A 26,553-nucleotide genomic window follows, 5' to 3' on the forward strand; every position below is an offset into this window, starting at 1 on the left:
CTGGCATTTAAAGGAACACAAGGCTATCGTAAGTAAAAATTCATTCTTGCTTGTATCATTAGACAATAGAATATTGAAGATTTATCTATAAAAGTAATTAAAATATATCTATAAAAGTAATTAAAATATTGCTTTTTGTAATGTTTATTTTTATTTATAAATATTATTCAGAAGCTCCCCCAAAAAATGTTAAGCAATCAAGTGTAAATAAATTCCAGTGCTTTACATCTATAAAATTCTAATTTTTTTTTTTTTTTTGGCTGTTGTCTCCCCAGGACAGAAGATTAGATTATTATTATTTTAAACAAAAGACTTTGCAAATGACTTACCGGCAGTGTTTATGTGATCCTGTTAAGGTTTCAATCACAAAGCATTCCCCTTCATTGAGACAATATGCAAGATCCTTGTCTTTGCATGGCTTAAAGTGCTCAGATCGCTCAGTGGAGTACGTTGTAGTATCTGTGGAGGACAGAAAAAAAAATAAAGGTAAAGAAAAGCTTAAAGGCTAAACACTGGATGTTTTTAAATTTGATCAAAGTAATGTCCATAACATCAACTGATCAAGACAGTCTAAATACAGTCTAAAGACTGTGCTGATAGCAACAGCACAGGGCAAGCAAATTGCAGTATGACTGTAATATTATTAGCAGTAGGACTTCTTAGAAAGATTCACAAAAGGAATCTTACATTTGGAAACATTACCAAAACAAAAAAAAAAAAAAAAAAAAAAAAAACCTACAGTGAAGCAAAGTTGCGTAGAATTTCCAAACACTTCCCATTTCTAAAAAATAAAAGCACCTATTTTTTCCTACTACCCTGTATTTTTAAAATGATGACTGCTAACACTTCAAGAAATTAATGTAGTTATCTTCTGTTACTATGTATTTTTAAACCAGAACAATAGATATTTTTCATATTAATAAACCTAAAAATGACTTTAAATTATATAGTTTTTTAATGAAAAATAAGGAAAAATAGTTAATACATTAACAACCTGAAAACCACACACAAACAAAAGCCACTGTGAAAGAAAAAACAAAGCCAAAAACCTACAGACAACACTAATTTGATACACCGGTCACAAAAATTGGCCTAGAATACAAACAAAAGCAACATGCTATAGACTGTTTCATTTCAGGCATACCTTCCAAAGGTTCCCTCTTCTTCACCCCACAACATAGTTCCAAAAAGTGCATTGCACTTTAGTCTGTTAACCATCAATTTGGAATACATGGTTATATACCAAAATCTGAAATAGCTTGCCGGCATGTCATGGTGAACCACTCTTCCTGCCTTCTACTTTATTTAACTAATTCAATTGGATTAATCAACAATAAACTGATATTTTCAGAGGAAGATGTCTGACATCATTTTAATTCTCTTCACTAAAGCCAGCGTTTTCTAATGATGTGTGATTTTCTAAGTAGACCATGATTTCTATAGAACCATGGCTTAATCTTCATATACAAGACTAATTTCCAAAACTTAAATTCCTTCTCAAATTGCTGGGACAGGAAGCAGGATATATACTGAATATATAAATTCATATATTCAATATATACTGAAGTTGTAAGAGAACATTTCACCCATACAGATCATCACAAACTGTTCTGGTACTGTCAAAGGAATGAAGCTATATTTGTTGCACCTGGAACTTGACAAACTCAAAATTATAAAAAACACATTAACTTTCTTTTTGCTTATAACTAAAACCAAAGTAAATATCCACCAAGGTAATACCAGGTTGAAAAGTAAAGCACTGATATATGAGGACACCCATAAATACAACTGAAGAGGATACTTTACAAAAATGTCGTCATTCCAAAATGCTTGCAAGGTAACTGTGTATTCATTCTTAGAGTATTTTAATGAAAATAATTTTATAATGTTTCTTTGTTACCCAACTTAAGTGGAGGAAGATTAACAAAATTCCTTTGAAAATAAATATTTGCATATATACACACACATCCTAATCCTCATAAAACAACACTTTTCCCAGAGGGAAAGTATTTTAATTCAAAGCTGTCAGTGTAGGGGGGAAAAAATCCACAACTGGAAATAAACAGTCTTCCTTCAAATGTTTACACAGATTTAGAATGAAAGGTCCTGCCATTTTCCCTGCTACTTTGTTGAAGATGATGCACATCGGCATCTTTCAGAGATGCAACATAGTGGAGCTAACAAAAACATTACAAGCTATAAAAAACTGCTGCCTTCAACAACTGCAAGCCAGCCCTGTATTGAAATGTATCAAAATGAATTTTTGAAAAAATATGAGATGTTTATAAATGCAAACAGTGCCAAGAGTTTCTGCTGACAATGCCAGAGTGATCAGGTTTTATATAACAAAAATATCTTCAGGTAGAAAGCAACACCCAGTTACCTTTTTAAGGTCAGTTTCATAAAGTAGCACTTACATCACCACTGCCAATCTGCACAATATATATAGTGATGTATACACACACACAACTGTAATTAGATATATTTCTATCCCTTTTAAATAAGGAAATCTGGAGATAATATTATTTGAAAGCACTTGTGATAATTACCAAAGGTAACTAGAACTGTTTGATGAGCAGCATCTCAATTCGATGCAGCTTTTGAGAGCAGATCACTTATGTTTGTCAGCCTCCTCTGAAGAAACAATCCGTGCAAATACCTTTATGAAGGTAGTTGCATTACACAGACCAAAGTAATCTGAACTGTCCCAAAGGCCAGCAGGAAAAGAAAGGAGGCATGCAGTACTGCGAAGCATGTCTTTGAGATGGTGATGTGCTGAATTCTCAGAGCATGCTGCTTAAAGAGCAGGATGCTCCTTTTCTACTGTAATTAACTCAAAAATGCCTTGTCAAGGTCAGCATTTTAAAGTTTTAAATTAAATATATTCTTCAGAGGTTTTGTACTATTTTACTTTAATCACTTCTCTGCTCAATGTTATTTAAGATTAAATCAAGTCCCCAGCAGAAACTGGTGCCAATTCAGCAGCTTCAGAGCAGAGCTAAGGCTGAGCACATGCCATTTCACAATGACAAATGTGCCAGTGAAGACTTTTTGGGGGCATTAACCCAAATTCCACAAGTAATCAGGCCTCCCTACTGACCTATGCCTCAACCACAGTGTGTCCAGGTAGCGTAGCAAAGCAGCCCTTCTGAGTAGGCCTCTGCCAGGCCAGCAGCGGAGGGAAATGGTGCTCTGTCCCTGCAGATCCAAGAACAAGCCTAAAATTGTGGTGCTTTCTTTTCCCCACTCGGGGTTCATTTCAAGCTTTTCTTACAATGTTCTGAGTTTTGCAGGTGGCCTTCAAAGTAAGCACAAGAGTTGTAGATTGAGGTGATGGTGCAGACAGCTCCTCACGACAGACCTGGAAAGCTCTTCTTAGGTTGAAGGTTACATATTTTTTATTTTTTTTTTTTTTTATTATTTTTAAAGAATGCAGTCCCATTAGAATTCAATTTTAAATTACACAATCTTGTCTCAGAATTATTTGTGCCAGCCAAAACAGCTCCATGTGAAGGGAAACAGCCCACATACAGCTGGTGTCCAAACTGCAAAGGCCTGAGGAATGGGCAGGCGGCCAGGCTGCAGGGCAGCACGCAGAGCCTTGTGCCACCCTTCTGCTCCTGGGGGCAGCCAGGCCTTGCTCATATTTTGCCAAGACAGACCTATGATCGCTTCCCTTCGAAAGGGAATTCCAGAAAAGGGAATTCTCAACTTTTAAAGATTTCCCATATTCAATAATGCATTCATTTCCATTTTGTGAGCAGCAATTTAAGGCATGAAGGTTAACATATGGAGGTCTTTTTACTCTCACATGTAAGGTGAGGCACAGCTTGGGTTTCAACTGGTCAAAAAAATTTATCACCTCATTTTTGTTTTTGTTTTTTTTTTTTTGTTTTTTTTTTTTTTAAACAAAACCAATTAAAAATTGATATCCTAAAGAACACTGGAGGGTTTTTCTTTGTTTATATTTTCTTCTGGATACATTCCCATACACAATATGCGAGTTTTCTGAAAGCTTACAATACTGCTGCTGTTTTCATTTCATGTTGCATTCATAATGAAACATTCTTTTTCCCCAGTATCCAGCTTCATCAAATATTGAAAAAAAGATATCTGAAAAAATGTTCTAAACAGAACTACAGAAGGAACAAGACAATGGATAACACTAGAGACAATCTAGCTTTCTTGATTCCTTTTCCAGTAAATCCTACCATCTATTTTGCTTTTTCTCTTTTGTATGACTGCTACCACACCCTGAATTGACATTTCCATGGCACTGTCCTTCAGAAGCTTACTAAGTATCCACCATTTTATTGTGAAGTTAGAATTTCTTTCAAGGATTCTCTTTTTATAGGCTATAAAACCTAAGCACTCACAAGATTACTCGTACAGCCCCTTAATTTATTTCTAGTCTTTCTGTGTTGGTGTCAGACCCAAACATTTATAGGTAACAACAGGAAACCTCTGTTATGCATTCAGATGTCCTTGAATTCAGTACATAAATGCCAATAATCCATAATCCTTTCTGGTCTTCCCCCCCTCCCCCCCCCCAATTTTTCTTTTTTTCTTTTAATTGTCAAGTACCCAGGTGTTTCATGTAAAAGTAGCAGGGGCCATTGATTTCTGCTGGAATCTTTCCAACTGAATTGGAATAACGAATTTCTAGACACTTTTGCTTTACTTTTACTGGCTCACTTAATCAGCGAATCTTTATGCATGATTCCCCTACTCAAAAAACAGATATACCAAGTCTCAGATGCCACTGTTTGATCAAACGAACAAGAACTCAGTTCAAGTTTGAAAGGAAGGCTTCAAAATCCTTCATTTTGTAGCATGCAGTTGGTTGGAAAAATTAAGTTATTTGGGAATGTTGAAGAAAATTTCATCAGCAAATTTTCAGATTTTGTTATGGTCTAAAGAGGTGTTAGTGACTTTGTGTTTTACTGTTCTCTCATTTATTTCAACATGTTACACTAGCACAGGATGGCTCATTACAGCTAATTTATTGAATGATCGTCAAGGCATGATATGGATACTGTCTCCCCACTTCAGAGTACCAGATTCATTGTTTCCAGTACTGTGTTCTGGTATTAATAAGCCTAGACAAATGCAAGAAAAGAAAGAACAAGAAATTTAAAATATCATAGAAAACAGTAGCATTCATGAAATCTATTTCTATGTAGTTGTAGTAGAAGCAACTGTTCCCACCCATCACTCCTGGCTCACAACATTCTGGCTTTAGAAACACACATTACTAGATACATAACAAGTGAAAATAAGTCCTCCACACTACTTTTCAAAAATACCCATACTGCATGCACCTCCTTGTAAACACTTTTTCCAGATACACTGCTGTCACTGCCAGAGAGTGAACAAAAAAACAAAAACAAACAAACAAACAAAAGGTAAAGGAGCAACAAAAATATTATGCTTACCCTCTTTGAAGATACAAGCGGCTGGTCATGCAAATCTCATAGCTTCTCTCATCATAGCTTCACTGACTAAATGCATGTATGGCAACAACTTAGTCTGTTAGTACCAAACAGTGTTTAAGACCAAAATACTACTTAGAAAACACTGAGTGTTTTGACTACCATTGTACATTATCAGCTTTACAGATTTAGTATCAACTAATTTCCTTTTTTTTTTTTGTTATTCATTTGTAATTGGTCATTTCTCAGAAAACCTACATACGCAAAATACTCATTTTAAATCACTGATCCCATTTTAAATGTACTACAAAAAAGTAAGCCAATTACAGATAACTGGATTACCAAGCAATTCCAGTTACCAAAACAAAAGCTACTCAGAAAAAGCCCCTTCTGACACTATATTTTTTTTTATATCATTACTGCAGTCTATAAAGAAGATCACATAAAAGAGAATTTAATAGCATACAGAGTATAATATTTTTTATTCAGCGGAGTCTGAATAAAATATAGCAAAATATTTACAATGACTGTATAAACAGGATTCCATGCAGTTCTTACAGGATTGTGGAGCGATTCTCATGGTATTTTATAATTATGTGGTAGCTCTGCTGGAAAGGGTCTTGCAAAGCAGAACAAAACATAAACAAAGCCAAACACAGAGTGGTTTATATATTATTTTGTCTACTCACATGCCCTGAATCTTAAAAATGTATAACCTAAAATTTTTATTCCCATATTTTTAGACATAAATGAAAAGGTGGCTGAGGGAAAGATACCAAGCCCCTACCCATGACATTCATTAATGGAATGGAGGACTTAAATATTACTTGGTAAGGGTTGTTATGATGTAACCTAAACTCATGGTAACTCTTTATAAATATTGGCAACTAACTCAAGAAAAAATCAAGACAGACTCATTTCTAATGCAAAGAAGAAATCTTCCTTTGTCAGTCGTAACTGAACATTAATTGCCTTTAGCCATGGGAGACTGCTAGGATAATTGAATTATGATAAATTATGAGCCAAATTATAAAAATATCTAGAGTTCAAAACTTTCTTTTTTAAAGGAAAGGGTCCCTGTTCTAAATTTACTTGAACTGCTTTCATGATTCATCTACAATTAAAACCAAAACCTTAATGAAAATATAAAAAATATTTTACTTCACTTCAATAGTTTCCCATTAACTTGCAATCAAATCCTGAATGCTAATTATTCAAGCAGCCACCCCTTAGCTATTTTTGCCAGACAAAATTTTATTTAAGCTAATAACATTTAAGAGGATTTGACTGCATTGTGATATTAAGTGAAATTGTACTATAGATATGGAAATACTTGGAGCTTTTCTACTACCCTTCAGATTCAAATGCAAGAATCTGCATAATTTAGCAACAAATTGATACAGCAACAGATGCATGAAAGCATCCTCATTTATAGTAGTTGGCGTACCATCCATATTGTGGAAGTACTCAAAATCGTTATCAGTAAGAGAAGGTCTAAATGTTTTTCCCTTGAGTTTAATTATATAAGCAAGTTCACGTGGTATTAATTTAGCTCTCCAAAGACCTTTCTGTGAAATTTCTCTGTGGGTAAAAACCAACCTCATCCCTGAACAGACTATACTTCTGTCCCGTATCAGCAGAGCAGCATCACAACCACTATTGCACAGGAGCAACAACTGAAGCTTACAAAAGGTACAAGAAATTATTTTTTTGGGGAAAAAAAATTAGCATGCGTTCTCTGTCAGTGACTCCGAAATTAATTCTTAAAGTGTGACCTCATTCCAGAAATAAATGATATTCACATTTTCCACATGTGTAATCAGCTTGAAATCACAATACATGCGCACTAAATCATAGCTTGAAAATATATTAAAGGATTTTCAAGCCACTAGTGTATTATTAGCAAAACAGCATGTGCTATTGGAGAGCTGCTTGCTTGCTACAAACTTCTTATCTACTAAACTATTTTCACAACTTGAAAAAAAAAAAAGCCAAAAAGCCAAGATAACATACGTAAAAATGTCCACCTAATGGTATCTTGCAACTGAAACTCAAAAGAAGAAAATGAAATAAAGCCTGCACCACTTCAAAATGTATCACCTGGTCATATCTATCAGAACTTAAATCCTGAATCCTGAACGCCAATGAAATGCACGTATGTACGTGCAGAATTGCACATCAGAGGCTGCATTCTCCTGTACAGCTCAAACTGAAATCAGCAAAAGCTGAACAAATGGGAGATGACTCAGGAAAGAGCCTGTGGGACACAAAAGGCCAGGGTTTTTTCAGAAGTTCAACGTCTAGGAGAGCAGCAACAGAAGTGACTAAAACTCTAAAAGGTTTTAGCATTCAATGTGAAGAGTTATTTTCAAAATTGAGTCGTGACAGTTGTGATGGGAGCTCTAGGAGCAGAATGCTTTTGCCAATCAGCCATGTATTCAGGTGTCTTTTTGTGGAACTTCTCATTAATTGATGTGAAAAAAAAATCACAAAGGAACACAGTGAAGAAGTGGGGTTGACCTACTGTCCCCCACCAGGGCTTTTCTCTCCTTTGCTCCCCCGATCTGTCCCTCCCATCTGACTAGCTGTACTCGCACCACTAGAGAAATCAAAAGCCTGTATGGCATCCACCAAGAGGGGACATGTATTTTGCTTGCTTTGGATGTGAAAACAGCTTAGGAAATACTGTCCAAGAGATGGAGAAATAAATACAGTAAAATAAAGTGACTTGCAGACCAGTGTAAAAGCAATAGAGTAAATCAGAAGACTTTTTCAGGGGTGCAAAAAAAAATTCTGATGCAATCAAAGCCATGAGAAAAACAGAACAGTTCTGCATAGGTTACAAGATGCTAGAAGAAAGCAAGCATAACATCACATCTGGGGAATCTACAACCATCAGCAAGCTGCACTGAAAGAAATAAATCTTTGTGTATAAAACCTATAGTAAAGTGCATCAGGAAGTTTGTGATGAAATATTTTTCATTTAGTTTGGGTACTGGAGAGCCTGTTAGTTTGGAGCTATGGTTAATCATTATTTATCAAGAACAGCAATAAAAATGAGAAGTAAGTTGCCTTAAATCAGAATAATTTTCTTTTATTTTTCATGCTCACCTTCAAGTGATCTCAAGAGAATTCAAATCCCATTGCTTAGGAAGGGCTGTTACTTCTAACTGGATTTGGTTGGAGTTCCTCATAAATAATTGAAGTGCTTCAGAACTTTGCACTTTCAAATCTGGTATATTGAAATGGAAATATTTAAAAGGAAATGCAAGAAGTGCAATGATCTAAATAACTCACTGAAGTACTAAAATGGTGTTGCAATCATTATTATACACAGCAGAAAAATAAATAAATAAATACATATATTAGTGCTCCAAATACTTTTCTTTCTCACATCACAACTGTCTTCTCTCTCCTCATGCTGGCAAAGCAAGGACCAGAGGAGAGGAAGATGATGGCAGAGACCTGGGATCTTGATGTCTGTGCTGCTGTGTGCAGGCAATCCCTCCTGCACCCACCCTGGAGGTAGTAGTGCTGGAATGAGCTGCAGCCCACCTCCAGCTGATCCCACACATGGCTCTGCCTTGTCCCACGTTGCCTGATTCCCATCACAAGTCACATCCTTGATCTGGTTTGTTCTTCTAAGAAAAGTACACTAGTACAGTGCCCCAAAGTTCTCCTAAATCGTATTATCACACGGACTCTTGGATTCTTTAAGCCCAGCACTGAAACTACTGCCTGCATTTGTCTGCCAGGAAGCAGGTGGGAGCCCTGGCAGGAGGAAAAGGGTACACAAGGGGGAAGAAGAGGCAGCTCTCTCACTATTCCTGTCATTTTACACAGTTCAGAAGTTCTGGATCCCCTTCCCAGCTGCCCCACCTGTTCCCACCTCACAGGCAAGCTGAGAAGCTTAAATTAAGTCTTTGACATTGCAAATTCCTAACCCTAGCTGAAAGCTCCCAAACACTGATCCAGTCTCAGCTCCTGGACCTTAAGTGACCTGGCCTTTATCAGCCTTTGCATGCTGCCACCCAGCATTTGCTTTGCTGCCCTATCTCCAAATCAAGTTATGCCCCCAAGGCTGAGAAACCTCCAACTAGCTCTAAGGCACATAACTGATGCCTGAGAGTTTTATAAAAGCAAAAATGTTAGATGTAAAAATGAATGACTTCTGGCTTGTCTGCAAACTGAACCCACGAGTTTTTCCACAAATGGACAAATAATTTTAACTGGAAGGTATCCAGCTCCAAACCGGGCTCATTTAGTAGCGGGTTTTAGAGTTTCTGCAACCTCCTTAAACAATCTACTGCCATGTCACTCTCACTGGACTGTTTTCGCCCCCTTAAATCGGACTGAGACAAGGTGATACTCAGGGAACGATTAAGAATACCCTAACCATACACTAGACAATCAAAGCAGAAATAGTTTCTTTTTGATGTACAAAACAGTTTATTAGTAGAAATGAAAAGAGTTTTTCAGATCTCGATATATCCCAGATAAAGAATGGCAACGGTTTTGTTTTAATTCAATTTTTAAAATTAAAATTATTTTTTACTGATTTTAATGCCCTTAAAGAGCTTTCCAAAATGATAGGAAAATGAGATACAACATTTAAGTCTGTAGATATGCCCAAACTATTGCTCAGAAGAGCAAAGGGGATTTTACTGGTTACTATAAAAGGATGCTGTACTGTTATCATCAATGGCCAGAGTCTGAATTCTGTTTTCAAGAATTAAGCTAATAGTGATGAATGCTTGAGCAGGCATTCACTGACATTAATGGCTCTTCTTTCAACCACTCAGGCCTCTCCAACGCTTTTTATCCTTACACAGTAATCATATCACAGAGAGCAGCCAGGTAGGCTGTGCTGCTGTGAAGTAATGGAAAACTACAATTAGTTAGCATTCCATAGTGACACGGCAAACATTATCAATGCTGAAGCAATCTTCCTTTTTTTAATAAGAACTGTCGTGCAAGAAAATTCTTCTGGGAACAAGTATTTTGTGATTTACAGCTCATTAGGACCATCTGCAAATTCCTTAAAGTGTGATGAGAATTCAATTATTCACCTCTATATTTTAAAGACTTAATAAATTATTCCTTCTAGGTGTTCACAGAATATAAACATTAATAAAGAAAAATAAGAGGGCTATGCAAAATGTAAGAAATAGATGTTATGTTGCAATGTCAATAATTCATTTCCACATAGCTATTAGTAATCTTCATTACAATGCCCACTTTTACAGAGATTATTCTGAAACATTAAAAAAGTTATGACGGAACATATCTGGACTTTGCTGAGAAATGACTGATTTTATTAGAAATTAGAAGTGGTACAACTGTAACTATGCTCAGACCATTAACAACAACATGCAGTGATTGTTGCAAACAGTTGTTTCTCTGTCACAACTGTAAGAATGCAATTCAGTCTTACTCTGAAAAAATGTTCAAAGCTTCCAACACTAAAAACCTAAGCACTCTTGAAAGGACTGTATTTTTTCCCAAAAGATTGCATTTTTTGTATGTAAATAAGTGCCACAACATATACAGAAGAGTGTAAATAGCTAAATATCACTGTCTAGTAGATGTGTAGGGCTTTAGCATCCCCAGGGATTGCTAAATGAAAGACGAGCTACAATTTGGTAGCTAAGGTCTCCTTAGTAATGCTACTTGGCAAGTTTCCTAGCTGAGCACCAAGGTTTTTTCAATCACAGATCTGGAATAATCAGTATTTGCAATTCTGTATATGCAACACTATCACAAAGTTCTTCAGGAGAAAGGCGTTGAGCCATTTTATAGTTCTTTTGGATCATTTGAAATTTTATTAAAGTTGTACAGGAATTACCCAGCAATATGTTTTCAAATGTTTTAGTAGTATGTTTAATGAATCCTTTCTAGTCTCTGACAAAGTACTGTAGGCTAAAAATAGATGCATAATGGAAATAAAAGAATAATACTAGTTATGTGGGGAAAAAACTTCACATTGCAATGTGAATATATTAATTATCAAGAAGCTATTAGTAGGTTGTCTGACTTGTTCTCCAAGGAACTGAAATAGGTCAAATAACACATTGAGTAGAAGTGAAGGAAATAAGAAATGCAATTTTAACCCAAACCTTGTGCTTTATTCCAAGGCAGACAATCTAAAGTTTATTCACTATTGCATTTATCATTTTGACATCCTTGTGGAGCAGAGATGCAAAGTCAGGCTATGAAACAATGTTATTCTCAGCATTTCCTTTCATAAAGAAACCCATATCTCCTCCTTTCTATGCACATATATGTACACTTTTTTTTTTTTTTTTTTAAATTTCATTTCCTCCCCTTTATTCTTTTAATTTAGTCTTCCAGAACAGAAAGGGCACAGGCATGAGAAGGTAAAGTGTCCTTGCAGGAGCTCCAGGTCTCTTAACAGGCACAGCTTAGCTCACAGTTTCTTAGGCAAGCAGAATGCTCTTCTGCCTGGTTCTGATGTGGTATTGAGAGCAGAGCTCATGCTGCAGATCCCCTCGACCTTACTGCCAGCATGTGACAAGCTGCTCGATCCTATAGCATTACACCTTCCAATGCAAATAAGTTACGTAAATTACATGCAACTTTATAATGTAAAGCCAGCACTTCAACGCAGCGCATTGCCAGTGCATTCTGATAAAGAGCCAGGTAATGAGGTTGCCCCATGGACCATTGCAGTTTCACAAACCAGACTTGAACAGAGATTACCCAGGGTTAGGACTGAGCTCAACAAGAGATGTTATTGCACGTCATATCACAATGTCTATAGTATTATTTTGTAATATTTCATCTGTAGTAACAGATTCATATAAAAATGAGCTTTTTCTATTTCATAAATCCTTGGCCTTAGAGACACATTCAAATGAAATTTTGTTCCATCTCCCTCTGGTCTTGGCCTAACATAAATAAAACAATGTTTAATTCCTGTGATTCAAACTTAAGTCATTGTCTAATATCAGAGAGAGCTTTTTCTGCTAAACTCTCTGCAATTTATGAAGTTGGTGCAAAAAGAGCTTAAAACAGTTAAGACCTCTTGGGTTTGCTTCTTATAATTAGAAAACTGAAAGAATTGGTGGAGTAAAACAATATATATATTCTTGCTAACTGTGAACAAAGGAGTAAAGAAAACGGATGGCATGGGGTTCACAACTATCAGGCAAGATGCTTTCACAGGAGCACAGTATAACACTGAAATCTTTCTTAACCATTGCCACCACCACCACAGGTGTTGGAACACAGGGTAAATTGCACATCATAGTTATGGCTACTGTTTTCCACAAGCCACAGTGCTCTGTAAAGTTGCAATTGAAAGCATGCTCTCTACATCCAACCTGCTCTATAGATCTATTTTTATAAGCTGTCAGTATACACACCCTGAGTAAAGGTGCACGGGTCTTGTGTCTTACAGATTCAGTACCTGATGAGCAAGTTTCATGAGATGCAATTCACAGAATAACAGAATTGTTAGTTAAAATACGCATTTCTAACTTCAAGGTGTTTAATTCATTGTTTTCAATATTTTATTAATATACTACCTCCTTAAATGCTGGTGGTTTACAACAAGGCTGACTGTCAGGCAACAAAAACACACACAACAGCTTTTTTATATAATGCTACTGAGAATTATAAAGTACCAGCAACTCAATTAATACAAGAATAAACTACCAAAAGAAGTCTAATTTATTCATCTACCACATTTAGTAATCCCTGCCATGGCTACGTCTTGCTACAATCAAGAAAATTCACTCCATCTTTCCAACAGTAACATCATTTTGACTCTTTTCTGCTTGTTTCAAGTTCTACTAGTTCCTTTTGAGACCTAATCACAAGAAGCACTGAAACCTTAGAAGGGGTCTGCATTTATCAGTGACTTTAAAAAAAAATAAATATGCATTTATCAGTGACTTTAAAAAAATATATATATATACATACATATATATATATATATATAGTAGCATGCTATCATCTATTACTTTTCTAGTAATTCCTTACATTTTTATTATATACGAAGTTATAACCTCTGTGTGCAAATGCAATAAAAATAAAACTCTTGTATTTCACTTTCAGGCATCCATAGTATAAGTATACAGCAACCCAGTTTGCTGGTTCTATTGAATCCCACCACCAATTCTTGCTGCCAGAATACTTTGAGGTTTTATGTTCTTGTAGGCATCATATCTCTTATACTCCACTCAGCCAAGAAATTTAATTTGGCCTTAATCAGTTTTGAGTAACAGACTTATAACTGCAGGCAGGGATAATGCTAAGCACTAAATATACTCTCTATCAGCTTTTTACAGTATAATCTGTTTGGTTTGGTATGTGTTATCTTTCTTTTGGGGGGGGAGGGAGGGAGGGAGTAGTGGGGTGTTAGATGCCCTAGTCAGCCTTGACAATACACCCTTCAAAAGAATATGGAAAGCTGTAAGTAAGAGTATGCCAGTAATTATTTACCTCTACTAAAGATCACAAAGAAAAAATTCACAAGAAATACTGCAACTAGGATTTTTAAATTCTTGATCACATTCAGATTAATTTTCTATGACTAAACAATTTTTTCAGGTCTTACATGTATGTTCACTATTTTTTTTAAAGATTTCTTTTTTAATTAAATCAAAAAAAAAACAAAAACAAAAACAGAAAAACTCTAATTTCATTTCCCTGATAAAGAATTGTAACAGAAAGAAAAGAAAGAAAGGTGTTACATGGTACGTGTGTGTGTGTGGAGAAACAGCCAGTTTCTCCACCAGTGCTGCACAAACTCAGAAAATACGAGGTGAGTTCCTAGCAGTATAAAATCCAATGCTACACAAACCTTGATCTTCAATTACACTTAAGTCACAATAGAAATAGCATAACAGAACAAAGCGACCACTGCTTTCTCATCAAAAAGGTTAATATTTAGGTTAAGGTAGCATCAACAAATTTGCACTGTTACAAATCTTTACCATTTGAAATTATATTTTATGAAATGCATTCATTTCCACTATTTTGTACTAGGTAAGAACAAAGAGGGTAACAGCTTCTCCTCTCCTCCTGAGAAACATTAAGATCCAACCTCACCCTCCAGTCCTGCAATTAATTGGTTTAGGCAATATAGCCTATGCACAATTGTAGCCAGCATCTTTCAATAAAATTGTCTTTGCAAGATGACTTCTAGCCTTGAAGTTCAAAATGCATTTGCCTTCGCTTTCTCACACTGCCGAATCAAATACGTGCTAACCCAGGCATTTACCCATGTGAGCTAGTAGAGAACATGCAATTTCACATATTGAAGTTGCATCCCTGTTTTATTATTCAGATTAATGCAGTATACAGTTTAAATTGAAATGGCATCTCCTACCTTTACTCGTGAGAAATTTGGGCAATATCACACGCATTTTGTGTCTCACTGCACCAGTTTGGTGGTTACAAAGCAGCCAGCTTGCCAGCGCTAAACAAAACAGCTTGAGGTTCAACAAATCAGCACGGTTGGCATCTGATATAACTAAAGTAAGGGGGAGGAGAGTAGCTGCAAGATGGCACTGACAACTTCATTTCCACTCCTGTGCAAATTAAATGTAGGCTGGGGCACAGGAACGGAACATAATGAGACATTATAAAAGTAGGACTGCAGGCTCTGGTTGACTGAAGGTATTAGTATGGTAGAGAAAAGGCCAATTAAACTCGAACTGTAAGTTACACATGGCAGCATTAATAATGCTCATAGAATTACAAGACAGTAGCAACAGAAGTCCAGTTTTGGAAATGCAACACTGAACACCTCCAGTGGCAGCCTGACTTCATTTTACAATCTCTCAATTGGAAAACGCATCGTATTCACTACTCTGCTGCCATGAAATTGGAGAAAAATATACAGAAGTGACAGCTGTGATCACTGAAATATTAGCAATTAACAGATAACTAAATAATAAAAGATTTTAAAAAGTGCATCATCCTCTTGATGGTTTAAATTCTTCTTTTAATGCTGATACAAACAAGACATGCAGCCACAACTGAATAAATGTTCTAATTTATATCACTTGTACATCCTTCAACCTGTTAACCAGAAAAATAAGCACATTTCACTACTGTCTATCACATTAGGCTACTTTAAATGACAGTTCATAACTAGTAGCAGATTTATTGTCTATTCTGAAGCTGCCCAGTAGGCAACTAACATATCATTGCTGCAGCTGTCTGAGAATTTGTCACGTTACAAAGCTGACTCAGACAGTGTCTTTGTGCCAGCGCATTTTTGGCAGCAGCAGCAGAAGTCCTAGTAATATCCCCTCTGGAGAGCACAAGAGCTACTCTTGGAAGTGTGGAAAAGGCCAACAAAAAGATAAATCAGCTGATAAACCAGATAAGCTGGTCTCAAAATGCTTCAGTAATCATTGTCAGAAGTTCATAGGAGAGGAACCCTAAAGCTAATCAACTCCTCTAGCAGCATCTCATTTCAAGTTTGTGGAAAGAAGTCCAGATGCAAGAACTTTTGCATTACAGTATTCCTTGCCTTCCTTCTCCAATGAACAATTTTCACTTTGTTTCCTCAGCCACATTGTTTTCTAAGAAATTTTCATGTAGCTTTGCTCAGGTCACAGGAGAGTCAAAATTCTTCAACCTAGGTAGTTTGGGCTTTAAATATCAGGAAGAGTGGATTCAAACAGTGGTTCTTTATGACAATTTATCAACTAGCCCATACAAGTTCAATCTTAGTTCCCAACTGAGGAAACCAAGATAAATGCCTGCCCTAATCAAGACTCGTTTGCTTCTAAGCCATTCCCAAGAAAACATGAAGATCATTTCCTCCGCAGACCGCCTGCCCTACTGTTTTTCTACATAAATCTTCCCAAGGCAAAGATTGCTCTATCTGCACAAGTTCTGATCAAAAAAGAAAGCGTGATCATCCAAACAGGTAAGAAGGGTTCTTTCAGGAAAGAAATGCTCACAATTGCAAAATAAATAAATAAATATCTCTCTATAAACCCACATCTTACATGGTAAAAATGTAACTTGGATTACATCAAGAAGTACAAATCAGTAAACACTGGCCTATGTTAAGCTTTGAAATAGCAGGTATATACTTAGGAATCCAATATTTCTGGATTTCATCCATTTATATTTATATACAACTTTAATTCCACAAGTAGAAGCTTCCACTTAATCTCCAGTTTAAACACAGCAAATGCACCGATGCTTTCTCTCTGATTAGACTTACCTATGAACCCAGACTCATATGAAACCAAGGTTACTAACATTACTTGTTAAAAGGAAAAAATAAAATTATAAAGCCTCTCCCAAACACCTAAGCCTGGCTTGAAAGCATTCTTTCCAACTGAAATTCCAAGTCAGTTCATTTTGAATCTGGCATTTATTTATTATTAAGGGTGTGCCTTTTGCATTGCCTCAGTGTTCAATTTCTTTTTGGTAAGTAAGACTGAATGCACTCGGAAGCAGCAGATGTGTGAAGGTTTGGATTTAAAACCTGAGCAAAAGGTAGGACAGGGAAACCACAGTATACAATCAGAAGTTCTCTGGAACATAGCAAGTAAAAATTTTTGGCTTCAATGGAGTGTTGGATAGCATTAGCCATCTTTTGGTTAGGAAAAAGCTTCATTAGTACAAAAGCTGTTTAACAGATCCCGTGCCAGCCTCCTTAAACAGCCACTGGCACATAGAAGATGGACATATATCCGAATTTAGAGAAGGATTTAGTCAGAACTTCTTTCTTCCAGGCAGATCTCATTTTTGCTGCAAAAGCCTTTGCAAGGCACTGGAAGTTAGAGTAAGTTGGAACAAGCTAGAACAGTCTTCAGATGATCTAGTTAGCATGAGCAATCCAGCTGGCATCTGGTGACTCTCCCTCTCTATATATACATGTATATATATACACACACACACACATCAATCCTGAGATAGCGGAAATCCAGTTTTACTTCCCTTTTGGCAGCTTGCATCTTTCCATTTGCCAGCTACTCTATTTTCTTCCTTTTCATCTCAGGTTGAATGTGTTTCATGGTCATTCAGTAGATTTATGTATTTTCTTTTGCTATTGCCTCAGTACTGTCAAACATCCACAATGATAGTTTCTGCTAGCTAATTTTCTTCCTACTGGATGACAAGGACTTTACAGACAAAATGATCACCTTGGGTCTTTGTTATCCAACCTTCCCCCTTTCCCACACACCGTATGTAGCGTTTGAGATGGCAGCTTGAGCAGAAAGCAAGACACAGAGCACATCAGTATCTGCAAATCCTGTGGGGATACAGATGAGCTGTTGGAATTCTGTATCAAACACAAAGGATTAGTATGTCCTGCCACACACTTACTGATAAGCCTTGTACATCTATAAGTACACCTGAGACATGGATGTTAAAAAGATCTCTGCACAGTTTAGTGGTACATCAGAGGTCAAGTTGGAAGAAAATAGCTGTGGAGTACCATGATCTAAATTACACTTGAACTGTGTGTTTAGAAATTAAAAGCTATTGTAAAGTGAATCAAGAAAAGCCAGTGCAGAAGAAAACTTGTTCAGCCATAAATGATGCCTGAAAATTCAAAGCCCCAACATGTATCAGTAAGGCCCACAGTCCTGTCTTCTCATGCTGCATATACCACGGTTGCTCAGATGAACATCATGATTACTGACAATATTTGGGATGTTCAAAAGAATATTTTTAAAATCTTCACGTCCTTAAATAACATGGCCAATTAGTGTCAATAACGACCACATCAGAAATAAATAAATCACTTATATTAGGTAACATGTAAACGATCCTGTGTTTTTCCATGCACAGCTGCATATTCTGCCTGAGACAGCGGTTCTGAGAAATGATGCTTAGAGCTGCACTTCTCAGCTCAGAACCTACAGTGTCCCTTCACATGCAGCAATGCAATGTTACAAGTTCTGCAGATTTTTCTAAGCTTGCATTTCATCACAGCATTATCAAGCAGATGTGAGATTTCCGAGGATAGCAAACAACCAGGCAAGCAGCTGAAAGCTCATACATTTACAGAATTTTGGCTGAAATTCAGCCTTCTAGGAGCTGCAGCCATGTTCATGGCTTTTTTTTTTTTTTTAAATCTAAACTTCAGTCTTGCAAAGATTTGCTTTTGTGTGCAAGTCTTTGCTGTCCTGTTTTAGAAGTCAGAAAGGACTCATCACTCCGTATCTCTCACGCTCAGAGTGAAGCTTAATTTTTAATGATTTGTAATGAAGAACTGAAGCACCACCCTCTGTCCACCCCCACATGGCTTACAACTCCAGCAACTCTCCTTTCGCTATTCCCTTTCCTCCTCCTCCAGTAGTGGTAGGATAACATACACAATGTAGGACTCTCCCATCTCTTCACAGAATTAGACAGATGAATAAATTGGGACCAAATCAGGAAGCAGTTCAGCTTATGACAATATTTCAAAACTTGTGTACTTCAAACATTCCTTCAAATTGGAGCACAAATCTGAAGATTTGTGAAAGAAATCTCTCCTCTTTGTATCATTTTTAATTTTAGTGTAATTAAAAACTGTGTTTAAAACAAAAATTAAAAAAAACAACAAAAAAAAACACAAGGGTAACAAAAATCAGAAGACCCATACCACCATACCAACTACCTGTTTTGACAGACATAGACAGAATGTGTGTCCACCTGTCCCTCACATTTGAGAAAACCTTATCAACATATTTGGGCAACATAATAAGGTTTTCCAGCCATTCAGTTTGGAAGCATCTGAAAAATAAAACAGCTGACATAATGATAACTAATGAACAGAGAAAGGAAATTACTTTGAAATTATAGTTTAAGAGTATAGACAGACTTAGACTAGAGCATGTAAAATATATCCAAAAAATGTATTATGTAATTTGTGGGTGGTGAGTTGTATTTTTTTTATTTTTACTACAAGTTGTACATTGTTATTCCTTCTTCCCTTCTGTAGAAAAAATAATAATTATTTTAAAAAGTAACAAATCAATATTTTGCAAGAAACTTCCTTTCTGAGAAGTATATTCCAAAGTGAGCTCAGTAGAATAGTGGTGAACTGTAAATCTTAAAACAAATAATGCATTTATTTTGGAGAATACTTTTTAGCAATCATTGTCGTTTATGCTTTTTAAAGAGCACATAATGTTGCTTGTGTAAACATTATTTTGCTTTGTTCCTCTGATTGCTTTCAATAAAGTTATTTTTCCAGGCAGAACATCTAAATTACCACATATTGAAAAGCATAATATCTTACACCTATCTGGTTTGCATTTGTGGATTGTTGTTTATACATTTTCACCTGTATAGAATAAAAGCTGTTGATGAAGCTGTAAATACTTGTTTATTGGATACAACAAAAAAATGCATTCTGAGTACAGGTCACCGGTAATTATTACAGGTACTCTGCCAAATATTTACTTATAAAAAAACTACAACACACCCACAAATGTCCAGAAACACCAGACACATTTGCATAATGACCCATGAGGTTCAAGGATGCAGCCCAGCATCCTGCTGCACATCAGCCTGCCTTTTTGGTTACCAGCTGCTAACTGAAATATTCTCCTGCTTTTTCTGACCTCTTATTGTGCTGCCTTTTATGCCCCTGAATTGATGAGACCTATTCTGTGTTCATTCTAGATGTGCTGAGAAGGTATAGCACGTACTGAGGTCACTGTTTATAGTGTTGCAAAATGCCAACCTCTTAAAGAAAAAGCGCTTTGTAATTCAGTTAAAACAAATAAAACCCCAGCAAATCCCCATCTACCCATAAAACTTCCCACCTACCTCAAGACAAAAAATAAGAATTTAATCAGAGGATAGGCTACAGATTTTTATGTTAATAAAAGAATTGGGTAAAAAAATACTAATAAAAAAAATCTCAGACTTTAATCTTCTTTACACTAAACCAAGAAAGGAATATTTCCTTGCTCCTCCTCTCAGCCAGCCAGCTACCTTCTCCAAAGTAGAAGCCCTGTTTAACTTTGTATTCACGTTCTCTTTCTTTACATCATATATATATATTATAGACATATATATACACACATACACATGCAAACACATTTTTATATTTATACACATAATGTAAATGTGTTGCTCAGAGAAGTTGCTGATGCTGCCCAGAGTATCTATGGATGTCCCCTCCCTTCAGGTGTTCAAGGCCAGGCTGGATGGGGCTTTGTCCATGCCCATGGCAGAGGGGATGGAGCCAGGTGGGCTTTGAACCCAAACCACCCTATGGTTCTGTATTACAGACATCACATTATGTATGTATCACATGGAAAAAAATCTCCAACAAAGAATGCCCCTGCTGTTGAGACTTCAAAGATTGCTGTCCACTCTGGTCTTAATTTAAGTTGCTGATTAATTATGATGCGCTTAACTCAAGACATCTAGAAATTTCAGTAATCTACAATAAGCCACTAACTGAATTAACCTGGTCTGGGAACTCTTGCAGACCAACCCTCAGTAAGGTACCATGCCAACGCTCAGGCTACCTGCATGAATAGCACTGTTCATTGTGCGTGCTTAAAACTAACTCTCAGACTGAATTCCTCCACAAACCTGGATGTAGGTGTCCACCGCTTTAGGACAGGCCCTTACAATATACCAGGCTGTACAGCGCTGCACAGAGCTACCCAGCACTTTGATCCCAGCAGGCAGATGTGTCACTGTGTCCTCTGCTTGCCCAAATTTCAGAGGATGCAAGCCTCAGAAATCCAAATCAAGAGCATCCCAAGTGTCCACTCAAGTTAGGGAAATATATTTTGAAAGCAACCCCCTGCCTGAAAAGCATTCACATGGAAAGTTGATGCCTTGCACATCTGACACCGAGGTTATGATTTAGGAACTTTGGTTTGCACATTTAAATGCTCTTATTTTAAAAATAAAATTACATGACAGTCTATTCAGTCTATTCCAGTGCATCTGCACAGTCAGTGATTCATCTAATCAGTTTGCTCTTGTGCAGTTTGATTTACTAAGTAGCTGCAAGTATAAGTACCCCTTAAATTGTTTTACTGAATTATTCTATGGCAGTTGAGGATGAACTGCAATTTATCCTGTCCAAAGGCAGAACTCCTGAAAGTGTTACTTATATCAGGCCATGTCCTCACTTTCCTTGACATACCTTTAGTACAGAAACCTCAGCCCTAAAACGTCCCTGCATTCGTTGAACAGAACTGCATTTGCAATGTGTTACCATTGGTTATGTGGAAAGAGGATGATGAGAAATCTACGTCACTATTTCTGAAGTCACCTAGCTCTGATCTAGTGTTCTGGCATTAACTTGACCAATATTCAGATAAGACAAATAATGTAATTAAATGATGTATTGCCATTTGTATTCAGATTGTACTTACTACCATTCTTGCTCCTTGGTATTGGCATCTCTTCCTCACTTTGTGGACAGCAGATTTACATATTCAGGAGCTAACTGAGGGATCTACAGCAGTTTCCAGTGTAGAACGTTCACTGGTTTGAAGAGTCACGGGATGACTGTGGAACAGATTAAATGGTTCCAGGGGCTGAATCCAGCCTACAGATGATAACTCTGGCTCTGCACGTGTATGCCGTGATGACTGTAATGAGTCCTACACCAATTACACGTCCTGCTGGCAATGCGTAGTCTCAGAAGCATGAAGCTCTGGACAACTAAGTGTGAAAATGTTCTCGGGTTACTGCAGCATGTGATAAACTGCTGTGGTTAAGAGCAAGCTACATATGCAAACTAGTTGCATTCATTACTGCTCTCATCTGTGGCAAGAAGATAGCAAAGGCTGATTTCAATCAGCATTTTTCAGATGCCAGTTGTTTACATTCTGTACCTACAAGTCCTAATGACAATCAAGAAGCATTTTAGCATACAACCTCCTTTCCCTCCTCCTTAAGAGTTTTAATCTAGAAGATATTAAAAAGAGAAGGAGCTGTGTAAGGTCTGTGGCTTGTTCAAGGCTGTGAAGCAACGAGCTGCGAGAGCTGCAGCTATATCCTCCGGTGATGCCCAACCCAGCACATTGCTAGCAGGCTGTAGTGTGATACTCCCTTCTTCACATTTGGTTAGAAATAGAGAGGGAAAACACCACTAATTACGTAGAACAAAAATATATGTATAATTTTAAAAAGCTTAGGGTAGCTTTCCAGTTAGCTGCTGTTTCTCAAAGTTGCCTTTCCAAGATATTAAGCATCAGAACAGGGAGTGGCTTTAATTTTTAAATCCATGCTAACCTCTCCCACTTGAATGGAGTTGTCAGAGCAGTTATTACCTTGGTACCAACAGGACTCTGAACTAGAACCAGTCTGGCTTAAACACAGTTAGTGTACATCTACACAACAACAGCATGGGTAACCTTCCCACTGTAACTAGGACTGCAGTTTGTGATACGCAATATTTTGTCCATAATTTGACAAGAGTATCTACTTAGCATAACTACTTTTTATTTTGAGTGAGATAGTAAGAAGTTTAATTGTGACACTGTTTTCTGCTTCTTCAGTACCTATCAGGCTAGCATATAGATACTTTAAATAATATTTATAGTTTTCTTGAAGCAGCAGTGTTTGGAGCATATAAAGAAATGCAGTATATAATATAGTCTGTTGCCTCTAGCTGTCAGAGTCAGCATGATTTTTGAGGGCCAAAGCCATTTGTATGATTTGCACTTAATATGTTTCAGTCGAACCAGGGTTTGAATGGCAAGTAAATGGGAGGGCTTGCCCTTATTTTATGAAACTGTTACATAATGGAGATCTTTCAGCCTCACATTCTTCAACAAGAAAACAACTATGACTTCTTATATTCAAAAAAAAAGTTACGCATAGTATTTTAAGAATGCCCTGTTCCAGAAATTAAATCACTTTTCATGAAATGGGAGCATTAAACTGATATCAACCAAGATGTAATGAAATGTGAGACAGTAGCATTCGTCAGCAATAGAACTGCATGTCTGCAGGCAAGAGGTATTCAGTTCATACTCAGTTTAGCATAATAACCTAACAAAATGGGATGCATCAAAACAACTGATGGTATTTCCATGAATTTCTGAACCTTTAAAAAAAATAAAATTGTTTTCTACTTTCTTGGTTTCTATCTACCCAACTTCTCTGATAAAGCAAATATTGTCATTCTTTTACTTTACTAATTAAAAAGATTAAAAAAAATCAATTTTACCTATGGACTTAGATTTTAGAACAATTTTTGTATTTGGATTTTGTATTTGAGTAAGCCAGATATATCATCACTCTTCCCATGAAAGCAACACATCAAAATATAATACAAAACCAATGTATTCTATGAGTGCTAGATGCCAACTGAGATAACACTCTTTGCAATTTATCATGTACAGTAAACATAATGTTAAGACTTCCATGTCAGTCAATACTGAAAGAGTAGCTTTTGGAAAGCACTCCATGTTGACTAAAGTTCACTTTCACTGAATTCAAAACAGAATTTGCTTTGTCAGAAAGAAGCTATTACATTTCTTCTGAAAACCCTGGCCTTGGTCAGGTATTAGGTAGGTGGATTTAGGAGTCACTCTCTCTCTCACTCACTACACACAATTGAGTTTTAAAATATTTTTTTTAGGATCAAAAACTTGGTCAAGAATCACTCAGCTGTATGCTTAATTGTTAAGCAAGCACTTCATAATGACCCCACTCCAGCAGCTGCATACGTGGCTGCTACAAAGCAGATTTCCACACTATTTACTCCCAGACAGTGAACTCAGAGTAGCTCCTCTGATGCAGAGATGCAGATTATGAGGGCCGCTTTCCCCAGAAAGCTAGTACATTGAGCTGAAAGCCTCCCAAGCCTTTTTTTGCACTTATTATTTAGACTGCATCCCGTTTTAGAGACGAGATTAAGATTCAGCCAGCCAGACTTGCAGATCCATATTTGTGATCCAAAATCCATTCATACCAAATGCTCGTGGCTTAGCTGGCCAGCTGCACGAGATGAGGCAGCTTTTCCTTCAGCAACAGTGACCCACGAGCTGTCAGCATGGCTCTCCCAGCTGCCGGAGCATGACAGGCTGCAGCAGCGTCACATCTCTCTGCACATGCCCCGCCGCAGCCCTCGGTACAGAACAGCGCTGACCATGCCATAGCCAGCACTCCACCAGCCCTCTGTGCACTCAGAGGCATTTCCAAATTCACATCAGCACTCTGATCGTGCCACACCACAGCGCACTTTGCTAAACAAAGCATAACAGTATGGATTCAAAAAGGAAATCTGAAGTCAAAACATTTAGAATTTAAGATTAAAACCCTTAGCCTCTTTTTACTGCCTCTGCAGTAAACATTTCTTAGGTCACCCTGCCCTCCCAGCTCCCATTTAGTCTGCTGTAAACCCAAAGTCATTTGGTTTGACTTCAGTAGTCAACCCATTTAGATGCCAAATTTAATGGAACAAAAAAAGAAAGCCCCTTTGAATTTATTTTATTGTTGCAATTAAGACAAGGGTCCCTCCTGTTAAGTACTGAATGGGATAGGCTAAATAATTTCAAGGCTGATCTCTACAACGTAGAGCTCTACACTCTTCTTCTTCCACAGAAGTGCCAAAGTCACACAAGCAGCTGGCCCACTCTTCCCCAGCTTGCAGCCCACACACATCATGCCACAAACTCCAGGGAAGTACCTATTGTATGATGAAGATGAAGACACTGGTATTTTAGGCACTCAACCAGTAACAGATTATTTTCATGAATCTACTTGTTTAAAACAAATCTATAACTATAACGAACTAGACACAAGGACAACCTCCTGTCTTCCAATCTTCTCTGTGCTCTTTCAGTTTACCCACAGCACTGGTTTCCAACACTACAGCCCATATGGATTTCTCTCAGTATCAGCTGTTTATGATGCTAAATGAAAGACATTGATCAGCTTACATTCATCTTAACATACTGAAAGCAGAAAGTCTTAAAACAAACACAGTTGCCTTTCAGAAAGCCAAAGACAAAGCACTAAAGTTTTTTTCCCATCTTAGACCAGCCTTAACCTCTTGGGGCTGCTGCTTTTTCAGGACACTGCTTTTTGCCATTTGGGCATTTTGTAAATGCACAATATTTGAAAAAAATTAAGGCCTTACCTTCCCGTTAGAATGTGTGTATCAGTACTTTACTGTTCTCATAGTGTGAATTTGATTGATATCACATACACCTCATGATTTTTATCATTACACTGCTAAAATAATACAGAGATGAGGCAGCTCTTTTATTTGAAAGCAACTTGGGCTTTCAAATAAAAATTAGAAATACCTACACACGTCTACATCCCAAACCTTTTCAAAATTTTTTCATTCTGGAGAGAGTTATATTCATTAATGATGCATTGTCATGTTCTGCACGTATACGTTCATAGAAACACCTGGAATAGCAGCAGCTAACATATATTGTCTGAAAAAAAAAAAAAAATCTTTACCAAATAAATTACAGGCTTGTGACCAATCAAGTAAAGCAATCAGACAGAGGTTTGGACAAGTGAAAAGTCCCATGGAAGTTCGAGACATGACCTGTAGCCATGGATGCCCATTAAGGGCACAGAGCAGGTGCTGCAATAACCCTGTAACTCCTGTAACTCTCGAGAACATAGATATATGCACACAAGTACTTCCACTGACTTAACTCTGAACACGCATCTGACGCTTCTTGGTATGAATAAGAACTAAGTAAGCAAGCCCACAAACAGATAGCCAATTTGTTTCCTACCATTCAATACAGTGTTAAACTGTAAAGTAGAGGCACGTTGCATTAATTGCATAGCCTCACTAGGTTTCAGGCAGGTCCCATCAATTGCATGGCTTTAGGATTCATTTTTTTGAAGCTCTACTTGCAATTCAACTGAAGTTACAGAATCACAGAATCACAGAATTTTCTAGGTTGGAAGAGACCTCAAGGTCATCGAGTCCAACCTCCAACCTAACGCTAACAGCCCTCCACTAAACCATATCCCTAAGCTCTACATCTAAGCGTCTTTTGAAGACTTCCAGGGATGGTGACTCCACCACTTCCCTGGGCAGCCTGTTCCAATGCCTCACAACCCTTTCTGTAAAGAAGTTCTTCCTAACATCTAGCCTAAAACTCCCCTGGCTCAACTTAAGCCCATTCCCCCTCGTCCTGTCACCAGGCACGTGGGAGAACAGGCCAACCCC

General features: G+C 37.2%; 1 protein-coding gene across 3 annotated transcripts in view; it reads right to left on the bottom strand.

The window, feature by feature from the left end:
• The window catches only part of NRG3 (neuregulin 3), a gene marked incomplete at its 5' end in the record, with an annotated part of 417,127 nt that overhangs the window by 238,966 nt on the left and 151,608 nt on the right, over positions 1-26,553 (bottom strand). For all 3 annotated transcript variants that reach the window (XM_084525356.1, XM_084525355.1, XM_084525354.1), the window contains one exon: positions 330-459. In XM_084525356.1, the coding sequence (XP_084381482.1) occupies positions 330-459 (130 nt within the window). The remainder of the gene's footprint in view (positions 1-329; positions 460-26,553) is intronic.

The sequence above is a fragment of the Aythya ferina genome (assembly GCF_964211825.1).
Source record: "Aythya ferina genome assembly, chromosome: 7".
Taxonomy (NCBI): Eukaryota; Metazoa; Chordata; class Aves; order Anseriformes; family Anatidae; genus Aythya; species Aythya ferina.